At 42.0% G+C, this 14821-nt stretch overlaps 1 protein-coding gene and 1 long non-coding RNA gene across 2 annotated transcripts in view; both read right to left on the bottom strand.

Moving 5' to 3' along the window:
* The window catches only part of LOC120060968 (kazrin-like), a 244800-nt gene that overhangs the window by 121760 nt on the left and 108219 nt on the right, over positions 1-14821 (bottom strand). The window contains exon 2 of the mRNA XM_039010422.1: positions 7373-7480. Coding sequence (XP_038866350.1) covers positions 7373-7480 — 108 coding nt within the window. The remainder of the gene's footprint in view (positions 1-7372; positions 7481-14821) is intronic.
* Positions 4510-6024, bottom strand: LOC120060969. Its single transcript, XR_005478292.1, has 3 exons — positions 5239-6024; positions 5060-5133; positions 4510-4943 (listed from the first exon to the last, which is right to left on the bottom strand). It is a non-coding gene; the product is annotated as an uncharacterized LOC120060969 (long non-coding RNA).

The raw sequence follows: 14821 nt of genomic DNA, 5'->3' as shown, positions 1-14821 counted from the left end.
TAGTCCCGCGTGACAGTTCCTGTACTTGTTTTTTAAGTATGTCAGAGTTGAGAACCCTGACTCACATAGGTATGTGGTGCCAAACTGGACCAGAACATCTACTGCTTTCTCAGTCAGGCAGGAGACCATTTCCTGCTGTAGATGAGCAACCCAGAACTGTGTGAGTGTGTTATCAGTCAGGCAGGAGACCACTTCCTGCTGTAGATGAGCAACCCAGAACTGTGTGAGTGTGTTATCAGTCAGGCAGGAGACCACTTCCTGCTGTAGATGAGCAACCCAGAACTGTGTGAGTGTGTTATCAGTCAGGCAGGAGACCACTTCCTGCTGTAGATGAGCAACCCAGAACTGTGTGAGTGTGTTATCAGTCAGGCAGGAGACTACTTCCTGCTGTAGATGAGCAACCCAGAACTGTGTGAGTGTGTTATCAGTCAGGCAGGAGACCACTTCCTGCTGTAGATGAGCAACCCAGAACTGTGTGAGTGTGTTATCAGTCAGGCAGGAGACTACTTCCTGCTGTAGATGAGCAACCCAGAACTGTGTGAGTGTGTTATCAGTCAGGCAGGAGACCACTTCCTGCTGTAGATGAGCAACCCAGAACTGTGTGAGTGTGTTTGCCTCAAAAAGCTTCTGGCTTCAAATCAGTTTATTCCAGTTAAGAATACAAACTATTGTATTTTAACAGCAACAGTTCCAACCTAGACTCGTTTTCAACAATCATGTCTACAGTAAGATCTACAACCGTAGGCCTGATCATTTTTTAAACTTTAACAGTACAGATGAAGATAATTTGCTTTGGCTAATGTTAGCTATTAACGTTAGCTGTGTAAAAGGCCAGGGGATTGTTTGAAAGAGAAACTTACATCTACTACAATGAGAGTTAGTACTCCCTTATTTCTGCTGATCATCACCTGTTATAAAATGACAACAATGCCTTGCTAGCTGACTTACTTTCCACTGTTGAAGCACTGTTTCCTGAAGCATTCTGCCCTGTTCTGAAAGAAATATCTGGGTTTACCATCATGCTGTGGATGTTTGGTCAGGACGTGTCGTTTTATTAATTTGTTCGTTTTGAGAGAGTCATTACTAAGCACCCCGTACAAAACACATTGTGGGCGCTCCTCGTTATGAAAGAGGGAAACTCATCGCTGTATATCATGCACGGCGCTACACCGGGGCTAAGGGGGCTATAGCCCCGTCACAAATCTGCGTAGCGCCAGTTAAGCCCCCTCAAGAGTACAGTAGAGCACAATACAGTACACTATGGTATAGCACATTATAGATATCTATGTTTTGGCCAAATAGAAGTCAATGTTTGGCCCTGAGGGTTGGAGCCCCCCGGCTGGCATCGCAATACTCTCCCATTTTTCCTGAAGTGTGCGCTTGTCCACTACCCAAATGGTGGTCCTCTGTATCATGGCGCATGCAACTTTAAAATGGAGATAGTCTCAATGGCGTTGTCACAGACACCATAATGACAGATACAAAGACGAGACCTCTATCTTTATTGTCTAAATTGTGTTGGTTTTGACTGTTTCGGTTGGGACAATTTTTACTTATGTTGGACTTTAAAGAATCCCCATAGCTAACATATGGCTGGCTATCTTTCATTTGAACAAATGTACATCCCATCAAACATTTATTTTTGTCCCAAAACCGTGATTTACATATTTCTTGATATAGTAGATGTTCAGTACTTACACTTCTTAAAAATACATGATATTTACCAAATTACTCACCATGTGGCCATGCTGGAAAGTAGTGCAATCCCATCACCTGGGGATATGTGTAGGGGTGTGGCTTAAGGCACATTCATTTTTCAGTCTTTTAGTTAAATAAAGGTTAAATTATTAAAAATAAAAACGTGTGTGTTTTGGTAGGGACATCAAAAGGTGGGACAGCACTTTTTTGAGAAAGATGTTTAAAGATAAACAAAACTACTAATTAGATCATTATCTTTCAATGTTATAATATACCAACTCAACATGTTCTATTGAAATAATAGTGTAAAAAGAAAATCATTAATTGCTTTATTTTCAAACATGAAGTTTAGGACTCAGGGTTTGAGACAACCACCTCTGAATATAAGTAGGTGTATAAACAATGACTTTGTACTATGTTAATTTAACAATATCTTTGTTATTGCTTTGGATTGAATCAGAACATATCATGATGTATATAAATGTTTGGAGACTAATCTGATTTTTTAAAAGTTATTTTGGGGCGGGACTGCAATTTGCACCACTTCTGTAGATTCACCCAAAGTGGTTCCTCCTTTAAAAGTTGTGAGCTTACACCGCGGGACTTCATTGCTGCAGACCACCGCAAGGGGAAGTTAGAGCACTCATTATGCATTTGGTTCCCAAGGTTTTTATATGACCAATCATATCGAGTGGTTCCAATGACATTACATTTACATTTACATTTAACCTGTCTCGCCCAGGCTTTCCGCTAGCGGAACTCCTCCCACATTCCACTGAAAATTCAAAAAATAGATATTTTTAGAATTCTAACACTGCGATTGCATTAAGAACTAATGGATCTATCATTTCCTATACAACATGTATTTTTTTGTAATGTTTATGAATAGCTATTTGGTCAGAATAGGTGAGAGTCTAATAGAAATATCCGCACATTCTGGGAAAAGGAAGCTACGTTAGCATAATGGATAACCACTGATTTCAGCTCTAAATATGCACATTTTCGAACAAAACATAAGTGTATGTATAACCTGATGTTATAGGACTGTCATCTGAGGAAGGTTTATGAAGGTTAGTGAAAATTGATATCTTTTGCTGGTTTATTCGCTAACGCTAACGTGCCTATTGCTATCGCTAACGTGCCTTGATGAATGAATGCGGTTGTGTGTAGGCTATTGTAGTAAGCTAATATAATGCTATATTGTGTTTTTGCTGTAAAACACTTAAAAAATATGAAATATTGGCTGGATTCACAAGATGCTTGTCTTTCATTTGCTGTACACGATGAATTTTTCAGAAATGTTTTATGATGAGTATTTAGGTATTCCACGTTGGTCTCTATAATTACTCTGGCTGCTTCGGTGCTATTTTTGACGGTAGCTGTGATGGTAGCTGCAATGTAAAACTGATTTATACCGCAAATATGCACATTTTTCGAACAAAACATAGATTTATTGTGTAACATGTTATAAGACTGTCATCTGATGAAGTTGTTGGTTGGTTCTTGGTTAGTTAGGTTGGCGCATTCACCTTATGATATCCAGTGGAACAACCACTTTACAATAGTGCATCTAACTCTTTAAAGGGGGGGGGGGGGGTTAGAAGGATTACTTTATCCTATCCTAGGTATTCCTTAAAGAGGTGGGGTTTCAGGTGTCTCCGGAAGGTGGTGATTGACTCCGCTGACCTGGCGTCGTGAGGGAGTTTGTTCCACCATTGGGGTGCCAGAGCAGCGAACAGTTTTGACTGGGCTGAGCGGGAACTGTACTTCCTCAGAGGTACAGTGACGAATGACGAATTTGATGCGAGCCACCCGTCCCTGGTGACATTCTTCAGCAAAGATGGCTGACAAAGCATTATGCTGGAAGCAAATTTAAGTAATATCGTCATAACGAGTCAAGCAAAACATGTACAATTGAGAGGAATATGTTAGTTATAGAGACAAACAATTGTGCATATTTTTTTGTCATAAAGTTAATTTACGAAAATCAGTCAGTCATATCCAATACCAGGTGTATCAAACTCCATTTTTTGCATGATGCATGTATGTATTACAATTATACACTTCAACAGTGTTTACCACTCCTGCTCCTGGGACATCAATGATTACACATTGTAACTATGCAAAAGACTAGAAACATGATTTAAGTAAAAGCTGATATGTAATTCATATTTACAGAATAAAAAACAGTACATCTTGCCAGCACGTCCAGAAGCGAGCCACTCAGGCGTAGAATGACGCATGAACGAGGGCGAGGAACGAGATGGGAGTAACAATCCACGCTATTTGCTCTGAGACCGGAATAATAATGTAATGAAACAAGCAGGGAGCAGGTTTTAAACCCTCAACATTCTAGCCCGAAGTCCAGCATGCTATCGACTGTGCCCAAATGTATTAATTGGGGTTGGGGCCGATTGTGACTAAAAACACTTTATCAATTGGAATCTTAAAAAATGTGGAAACAGGAAAAAGTATTATTATTCGTTTTTCACAAGCGTAGCAGGATGGCTATTAGCTGAACAATAGACCATTCAACCTTTACTAAGGAATTGTCTAATAGCCGGTCTCCTGCGTGCCCTGCGGGGATTCTTTGGCTAAATAGCCCAGTACTGTACTGTACTGCACTGCCGACCGTCACGTTGTACAGCGCCATGTTTTCCGTTCCGTCCTAATGGAAACCCAGAGGGTTTTTCATTTTTTTCTTGGAATAGAAAAACCATAATATTAATCTAATTAATTAAGCAAGTACCAGTCAAAAGTTTGGACACCTACTCATTCCAGGATTTTTCTTTATTTTACTATTTTCTACATTGTAGAATAATAGTGAACACATCAACTGTAGCAGGTGTAGCCCATCATGCAAATGTTTCCTATTAGCAAGATAATAGACTTTGTATAACCTGGCTACTGTTGTGAAAATCCCTCAAGCATCGAATACATTTCAGGTTAAGTACTCTAAAGTGTTAGATTTAACTCAAAACAGTAGTACAGTATTTCTTCATTAATAAAATAACGAGAAAAAAGACATTCAAATGCAGATATTTATATAAACTACATTTTAGTCGCACTTCCACCCAGCTCCACGACCACAGGTAAAACCCTGCATTGTTGTATCGTCAATTTCTCTAGCCAAAACATCTTGATGGCCTTGACCAGTTCATAGTTGCTTGTCGGGTTGGCACAGTTACAAATTAATTTTCAGTTTCAGTTTTCAGTTGATGCCAAACAAGTTCAAATCAGGAGACCTACATGTAGAGATGAAAATAATATTTGTAGATGTACTGTAGGCCTACCGAAGGTGTTTTCATTTATTTATGTATTTTTATTTAACCTTTATTTTACTACATAAAGGTCTACTTACTCTGCTGGCGTCTTGACCCAGTTTATGCCGTCATTTGCAATGCAAACCCGGGCGGCAGTGTTTTGGGTCATTGTCTGCATTTGGAGAAGAAAAATATAAATTTAGCCTAATAGCCGAAATTAGGTACAATAATATAAATATACATGTAAATAGGCCTCAACATAACAAAATATTGCTACCTTGAAAGAAATGATGTGTACCCAGAAACACCTTTCTGACATAGGGTTCAGCATATCTCTTGATGATTTCTTCCTCAAAGAATATGGGCCAGGTTCCTGGCGAGACATGGCCCCCCACACATGGAGTTTGAGCGGATGCTTGGGACTCAGCTTGCTTGATCTTCTTCCTTTGTTTCTGTAGCAATTTTGAGCAAATTGCTCAAGGGCCACGGTTGATTCGTCTGTGAAGATGACGTTATTGAATGTCTCACCAGTTTTGATCCATGCCTGGGCCTGCAGGACACAAAGTTCTTTGTTTGTCAGATGAATCATTGGGTCGAAACTCCAGAACAGTACAAAACAAGCGAACACACATGGGTAATGTTATGATGATTTTTTTGAAATAATATATATATAATTTCTTACCGAGCCTTTCCATAAGTCCACGCAAGTTTCTTCAACTGTCTTCTGACTGTAATTAGAGCGATGTTGATGTTGTGCCGTGATGCCAGCAGATTACAGATTGCCTTTGCAATCGCTCATCATCTTCATGAATATAAGCAAGTGATGTCTGCTAAATAATCAAGTTAGGTTTCTTTAGAAATTAATAATTCTAAATAACAAACTGGCTTTATTTACAAATTAGTGAGAATGTCTCACCCCATGTTCAAGAATTGCCTTTTTCTCGCTCACTCTAAGTTAAATGTAAACAAAATCTCCAACATGTTGATTTTATTATTATTATTAATTAATTTAGAATTATATAAAAGCCCCTTAGGATCTGTGAGAATATCTAACGGAAAATGGCCCTTAGATATTAATTTAGAGTCCTCCAATCCTCTAAATGTAATTGGCGGAGAGACACATCATTGAATTATTATTATTTTTCGATATACTGTAGGCCTACCATAGGCAAAATGAGTCTCACTAGTGTTGAGTAATGTGCTGTTAAAAATGGTGTAGGTCTTATTTATTTAAAGAACATATTGAAGTTAGAAGCCAAAACCTACAACTATTTTAGCACCGTTTCCCGCTGCTCTGAGGCAAGCATGGGGACTGGTCTTGATTAGTCAATTAGATTTTTATTTTCACTTAATATCCGTTTGGGTATTGGTTAGACAAGAATTAGAAAACTAGGGTGCAGAAATGTTATGCTCTTAGTGTAACCTTTATTTAACTAGGCAAGTCAGTTAAGAACAAATTCTTATTTACAAGGATAGCCTACTCCTTCCTCCCGTTGTACAGCGCCATATTTTTCATTCCCATCCTAACGGAAACCCTGATGGTTTCGTTTTTCTCTGAATAGAAACACCATAATATTAAGCCAAATTTCTGAAAATCAATCTCATATACTATGTTATTACAAAAAAAGGTTTAAAATTCTCTGGTAATGCCAATACGGAAGACTATCTAATGCTTCTCAAAGATGCCCTCTGGTGGTCAAACTAGCAATAACTTGCATTAACAGAAAAAAGGGCTGACAAATAGATAACGTGCCACAGAATGCTGCAGCATCCCTCAAGGTGTGCCGCAGTATGACGCAACTTTAAAGGAGGAACCACTGTAGGTGCCCCAAAAGCACTGATCCAAGGTCAGTTTTACTCATTACCTCAAAAAACATGCAATTTGGACTCTGGTATGGTACACTGATCCTAGATCCCGTTAGTCTCACTGTTCATGCAGCCTTGCACTGACAATAATACACTAGCACTGAGCTGAAGTCCTAAATACAACGTCATGATTTTCCAGCCAGCTCCAGGCACAGGGAGAGCCTGACTGGGGCTGGAGGATCCATACTGGATCTGTCTGCGTTGCCAGGTTGGATTACCCAGGAGGGACTTGTGTGCACTGGTGCGATCATCAGTTACCAGTGCTCTCACCATCCCACAGGCCTATATAGAGGCCAGGACATGGACACTATAGCTGTACTGAATCTGAAAGCAAACGCTCTGTTAGGTATTATAGGGTATAGGAGCACATTCAAAAAGATACATTCCAAAATATTAAAAGGGGTGCAACCAGACAAAGTTGCACACTATCATACTCCAATGTATTTCTTGATAACTTGAAACAATGTTGCTGCAGGCCGTATCTACACTAGGGTTGCCCGTTTATATGTCGCTACAGTGCGTAGAGAGTGTAGGTAGTGGCTTACCTTTGTCCAGAGAGGAGTCTGGGGTGCTGAACTCCATGAGGCTGCTGATATCACTCTTGTAGCAGAGATCGGTGGCTGGCGGGTTCTGCCTCTGGTGTACAGAGGGATCTGTAGGAGAGGACAGGACAATTGGTTTAGAACACACTTGAGTTTTGGTAGGCGGTGACTGTGTGTGATTTAATGCATGTGAGTGCATGGGTGCGAGAGGGGTGTTGATAACAATGGCAATAGATAGACCGATGGCATAACATTGTTTACGTACAAGAGTTAGTATGTGTTGGTTTGCCTTTAATGACTACAACAGATAAGGATTTTCAAGAAAGAATGATGAAGAGTGTGTGTGTGTGTGTGTGTGCAGACGTGTATGTATGTGTATGCTTCCACGTGTGCGTGTGTGTGTGCGCATTGGTACACAAAGCGCGCGGGTGGAAATGAGAATTGGTAGAAGAAATACAATGCCTGTGTTGAAGGAAGGGATGAATGCAACCACACTAAACATTCATCATCTTGAACGATTCCTGTCAATGCAAACCAATGACCAATAACTGTCCCTCCTCTCAAACCAACACGCATGTATGTATAGGCTGATAAGTAGTGTTCACCATAGTACTGCACCATTTGTCATCAGGATTACTGAGTACTTCTAAGCATTTATACCCACTGTTGAGATATAAGCAACATTAGCATTTCCTAACCAGAAAAGCAAGTGGGTCTTGTTAGTCATACATACAGCACAATATGTATGTAATACGAATGCATATACGCACATGCATGCTCACACGTGCACACACAAACACCACTGCTGTGCTTTTACATCAGCCAGGATAATGGTTAGATTCACAGTAATATCTGTGTCCTCCTTCTGCCGTTCTCCTCTTCCTCTATCCCCATCCCTTCATCTACCCACCACCGCCTATTAATGCCTTGTTATCTGGCTGAATTAATTACAGTGATTGAAGACAGATGTAGGAGATTAATAAATAGATCTGGGGGGGATGCAGCATGTTGTCCTTATGGAGAGATCACTCCTCTTGCCTCTCTATATCAGCCTGTCTGTGCCCTTGGCGACTGCTCTTTATCAGTGAGCATAAGGTGGATGAGGGGAAAGTTAAGTATGGCCCTTGAAGTGAGTTGTCTAAGGAAAATGGTTGAGGAGCAGACCCTATGAGAAAGCACTGGCTAGTGCCCTAGATCAGGTGAGAAATTATTCTAGAGGCAGTAGACAAGTGCTATATATGGGGTGAGAATCTTATGTGCCAAGGATCTTTAGTGCGGTTTATCCACAGATGTAAAAATAGAAATACAAAGGTGTGGCGTTCAAGAGGCCTAGGAGCACTAGCCTGTGAAAGTAGAGCTAGCTGGGCTAAAGCTTTTGTTTATTGTCAAATAGATACACAGAACTTGTGTGTCTTTGAAAGAATCCCATTTTGTGGCAAATGGAGTCATTGGGTACCCTCCTGGATCAATGCATTTTCAGCTAATTGTTTTTTTCTTTGTGTGTGTACAAGGTCTCACTGCTTCATATTGATCCAAAGCTGTGACTTGTGTCAAAGATTGGCCATTATGTGAGCTGCATCGTGTGTGTGTGTGTGTAAAACAGTAAGAGAAGGTATGTATGTATAGGACTGTTTCTGTCTCTGGACATGTGTGTGTATGAACAAGACAGCATAATATGCTTTGTGTGTGTAAAAATGTGCATACTCATACAATTTATAATTCTAACCATCACCGAAACACTAGCCCTTTATTCACAGTAAGATAATGTAGGCTGTTCAGCAAACTATAGTATCATGACACTAGGTGAGACCCAAATGCAGACACAGGAGGCAGATGGTTGGAGATTAAGATGTTTAATAAATCCAAAGGGAATAGGCAAAAGAATGGTCGTTCGTGGACAGGCAAAAGGTCATAACCAGATCAGAGTCCAGGAGGTACAGAGTGGCAGGCAGGCTCGAGGTCAGGGCAGGCAGAATGGTCAGGCAGGCGGGTACAAAGTCCAGAAACAGGCAAGGGTCAAAACCGGGAAGACTAGAAAAAGGAGAAAAGGCAAAGCAGGAAACCGGGAAAAACTGCTGGTAGGCTTGGACATACAAGACAAACTGGCACAGAGAGACAGGAAACAGGGATAGATACACTGGGGAAAACAAGCGACACCTGGAGGGGGTGGAGACGATAACGAGGACATTGAGCATAGAAACCCCATACATACTCCTAACTGCTAATAGTTGCACATTCCTTATTGGCACAATAACAGCGTTTCAAATCATAACTCAAATTGAGTGGAGGAGGATAGCTGGGTAGAAGTGGGAGCACGTAAGGAAGGCAATTTGACAGTTAGTATTTCCCTGTTGCCTTGTCTTCTCAGTGCACCTACACAAGGCTGCGATGAAGGATTAATTCTTATTCAAACCTGAGCTGCAGCCTATCGTTGAAATCATGCTGTTTTGGCTAATTTATTCAGCCTATGAGACGGCAGAATCACTTTCACCGCTCCCTCTTCCTCCTCCCTCTCTGTTTATCTTTCTCTCTCTACGCAGCTGCAATATAAGCCTTCAAAGACACCACTCACCTATTATCGCCAACGAGTGTGGATATCTGCCACAGGGAGTTAAGGCAGATAAGTCATTTTCAGCAGCAGGCAGAAAGTGAGAAACACGTACCTACGTGCCTTCAGACCACTAACGATGCATCCATTAGACATATGGAATTGAAGACAAGAGAAAGGGAAAAACTGCACTCTCCTAGTTGTGTTTGTGTTTGTGTGTGGTAGGTGCAACGCAAATGAAAGCAGGTCATCTATCTCTTCACTTTTATTTAACTGATTGAAAGACTTCTAAATCAAAAATAATATTGGTTAACCAGTAATCTGATCAACTGAATATAAACAGAGCCATCTACAGTATTGTCACAATCTTAGAAATGAGCAGACCAAGGCGCAGCGTGAGTATAGTTCCACATATTTATTTAAGTGAAACTAACAAAACGTACAAAGACCGTGAGGACGTAGTGCCCAAACACACTAAAACAAATAATCAATATCCCACAAATGCAGGTGGGGAAAAAGCCTACCTAAATATGATCCCCAATTATAGGCAACGATTACCAGCTGCCTCTAATTGGGAACCACCAACCTAGAGATCTATCAACTAGATAAACCCCCCCAGTCACGTTCTGACCTAAACACCATAGAGAACCGAGGGCTCTCTATGGTCAGGGCGTGACAAGTATACAGTATGACTGACTTCAAAGTGTGTCACAACGAAAACCTGATCAATGGGATAATCTTACTTAATAAAATGCATAGAACAAATGTGAACATCTACATCATTTTCACTAGCCATTTTTGTCCGAAATTTACAGTATTTTTATGATGATGTGCTTTCACCAGAAGCTGGAAATGTACGCCTGAGAAATGCCATAAATATATGTTCCTACTCGACCAGTATACTATGTTTTCTAGATTAAAACATTTCTCTGCAGAGACATACAATCAATGTCGCTGACTATGATTGCGTAATTGTGATTTAGAAGTGAAAATTAGTACTGCTCTACAAAATAGGCCACATCACTTCAGCGGCAACCCATACATTTCGTTATCAATAGTGGGCCATTTAACTAGTAAAGCACACTACTGAGAGAAAAAAGTTATTTCTCTCAGATGAAATAAATAATTATTTCCTTACAGCGAGAGAAACAAGATTCACATCCCATGTGGCTTCGTAATGCAATTATACAAATTACTATATTGATGCAGAACAGGGTGTCAACAGAGAACTCTCCTATTCTCCCCGTTCTGTCAACACCATGCTAGCTACAGAAACAATCATTTGAGATGTTGTGTCATGCACATTATGCTGGGAAAGTATAGAGGGAAAGTGGAAAGTATAGACATACAGTAAGGCTTAACTTGAACATTCACACTGTTTATAATTTGTACCCTTAAAGCTAAATATTTAGGCAAAAATCCATTCCTCTCAGCATGTAATGGACTCCCAGGTTGTGCTGCCTGCACCTGAAATCAATCAATCAATCAATCAATCAATCAATCAATCAATCAATCAATCAATCGAGAGAGAAAGAGACCAGTTCTGTCAGTTGCACTACAGGCTACCAGGTTTGGATTTGTCGTTGTTGTGGCTTGGACACCAAATACTCACTTTAACAGACACCAAGAACTGGCTTCAATGCTATTTACGGAATAAGGCCAAATTACACTCATCGGCTTCCAAAATGGATATTCATGCTGCATCCAAGTTGGGTGTTCATTGCTTGGAGGGCTATCCTCTTCTTTATCCCATTTACATACTGTAGCAGCATATTGCTTTGTTTGAGTGTGAACACAGAATCAGGCAACACCGTATGTGTGGCTGTGTCAAAACACACTTCACTCTAATCCCTATGAAAACAATAAAATTATGCATGTTGACCATTGGCAAACTGAGGGATAGCCTTAAGTGCCTTTACTTCACTGTCCCTACTCTTTCTTTCTTTCTCTCTCGTCTAACCCTCTATTTTTCTCTATCTTATTCCCATACCATATTGCCTCCCGGGTGGCGCAGTGGTCTAGGGCACTGCATCGCAGTGCTAGCTGCGCCACCAGAGTCTCTGGGTTCGCGCCCAGGCTGGGCTGGGTTCGCGCCCAGGCTCTGTCGCAGCCGGCCGCAACCGGGAGGTCCGTGGGGCGACGCACAATTGGCATAGCGTCGTCCGGGTTAGGGAGGGTTTGGCCGGTAGGGATATCCTTGTCTCAGTATGTAAAAATGTAATAAAATGTATGCACTCTACTGTAAGTCGCTCTGGATAAGAGCGTCTGCTAAATGACTAAAATGTAAAATGTAAATATCTTCTCCTCCTCTCTCTCCCTACCTCTAATTCTGTGTCCACCCCCCCTCCGCTCTCTCTCCATCTCAGTCCAGGTTTGCCAGAAGGGCTGACTGTCACCACACATGTACTTCAAGGCATATATACAGTCAACACAGAGCTGCACCAGAAGTGTACCATTCTAATGCTAACATCTAACCTGTGGATAAAGCCGTAAAGTTGTTTTCTAGACAAGTCAGGAGAGAGTTTGCCAAAATTATCCCTAGCAAACGTGTCACTTTATTTCTCTTGACAACCAAGCCACATAGTCGTGAGAGAGTGCCGATTATAAAACCAATGTTTGTCTATTTGTGAACGAATTAAGCACTTTGCTGTTCTATGAGTGGCGTGGGTCTGGGTTGTCGAGAGAAATACAAAACGAAAATTGTAAAATCAATGGTTGTCTGTGCGTGAACAAACAGAAGTACCACATTAGCTACAAAGCTTTGAGGAAACTCACTCCAAACGTGTAAGAGTGGAGCCAGCAAACCAACATTGGTTCTGTGAAAGTTTCCAGAACATTCGTTAGGTCGCGGCAAATGTTCTCATAACACAAAAAATGTCCAGCCGTGGTGATAATTATAGAATGTTTGTATAAAATATTCGCCTGATGTTGCAAGAACGTTCATTAGGTTGTGGGAGCATTGTGTGGTCATGACAAGAGATGTGTTCCCAAAACACAAAAACTGTCCAGTTGTGCTGATTATTACAATGTTTATATCAGGGTGCACAAACATTCCTTTGATGTTGCAAGAATGTTGACAGAACAGCCTTTCTGAGTTTTTTTTATGGTTCCCAAAAGCATAAAGGTTGTGGGAACAGCGTGTGTACATTACAAGAGGTATCCAAAACACAAAGTATGCTCAGTAGTGATGACTTTCATACAATGCTTAAGTTAGCCCTCCTTTTGGAAAAGCTGACCACGACTCCATTTTGTTGCTCCCAGCCTATAGACAGAGACTAAAACAGGAAGCTCCCGCGCTCAGGTCTGTTCAACGCTGGTCCGACCAATCTGATTCCACGCTTCAAGATTGCTTCGATCACGTGGATTGGGATATGTTCCGCACTGCGTCAAACAACAACATTGACGAATACGCTGATTCGGTGAGCGAGTTTATTAGCAAGTGCATCGGCGATGTCGTACCCACAGCAACTATTAAAACATTCCCAAACTAGAAACCGCGGATTGATGGCAGCATCCGCGCAAAACTGAAAGCGCGAACCACTGCTTTTAACCAGGGCAAGGTGACCGGAAACATGACCGAATACAAACAGTGTAGCTATTCCCTCCACAAGGCAATCAAACAAGCTAAGCGTCAGTATAGAGACAAAGTAGAGTCGCAATTCAACGGCTCAGACACAAGAGGTATGTGGCAGGGTCTACAGTCAATCACGGATTACAAAAAGAAAACCAGCCCCGTCGCGGACCAGGATGTCTTGCTCCCAGACAGACTAAACAACTTCTTTGCTCGCTTTGAGGACAATACAGTGCCACTGACACGGCCCGCTACCAAAACCTGTGGACTCTCCTTCACTGCAGCCGACGTGAGTAAAACATTTAAACGTGTTAACCCCCGCAAGGCTGCAGGCCCAGACGGCATCCCCAGCCGCGTCCTCAGAGCATGCGCAAACCAGCTGGCTGGTGTGTTTACAGACATATTCAATCAATCCTTATCCCAGTCTGCTGTTCCCACATGCTTCAAGAGGGCCACCATTGTTCCTGTTCCCAAGAAAGCTAAGGTAACTGAGCTAAACGACTACCGCCCTGTAGCACTCACTTCCGTCATCATGAAGTGCTTTGAGAGACTAGTCAAGGACCATATCACCTCCACCCTACCTGACACCCTAGACCCACTCCAATTTGCTTACCGCCCCAATAGGTCCACAGACGACGCAATCGCAACCACACTGCCCTAACCCATCTGGACAAGAGGAATACCTATGTGAGAATGCTGCTCATCGACTACAGCTCAGCATTTAACACCATAGTACCCTCCAAACCCGTCATCAAGCTCGAGACCGTGGCCCCGCCCTGTGCAACTGGGTACTGGACTTCCTGACGGGCCACCCCAGGTAGTGAGGGTAGGTAACAACATCTCCACCCCGCTGATCCTCAACACTGGGGCCCCACAAGGGTGCGTTCTGAGCCCTCTCCTGTACTCCCTGTTCACACACGACTGCGTGGCCATGCACGCCTCCAACTCAATCATCAAATTTGCAGACGACACTACAGTGGTAGGCTTGATTACCAACAACGACGAGACGGCCTACAGGGAGGAGGTGAGGGCCGTTGGAGTGTGGTGTCAGCAAAATAACCTCACACTCAACGTCAACAAAACAAAGGAGATGATCGTGGACTTCAGGAAACAGCAGAGGGAGCACCCCCCCCCATCCACATCGATGGGACAGTAGTGGAGAGGGTGGTAAGTTTTAAGTTCCTCGGCGTACACATTACGGACCAACTGAATTGGTCCACACACACAGACAGCGTGGTGAAGAAGGCGCAGCAGCACCTCTTCAACCTCAGGAGGCTGAAGAACTTCGGCTCGTCACCAAAAGCACTCACAAACTTTTACAGATGCACAATCG

The sequence above is a fragment of the Salvelinus namaycush genome, chromosome 16, assembly GCF_016432855.1.
Source record: "Salvelinus namaycush isolate Seneca chromosome 16, SaNama_1.0, whole genome shotgun sequence".
Taxonomy (NCBI): Eukaryota; Metazoa; Chordata; class Actinopteri; order Salmoniformes; family Salmonidae; genus Salvelinus; species Salvelinus namaycush.
Note: the sequence above shows the minus strand (reverse complement) of the source record. Positions and strands in the feature narration are given on the sequence as shown.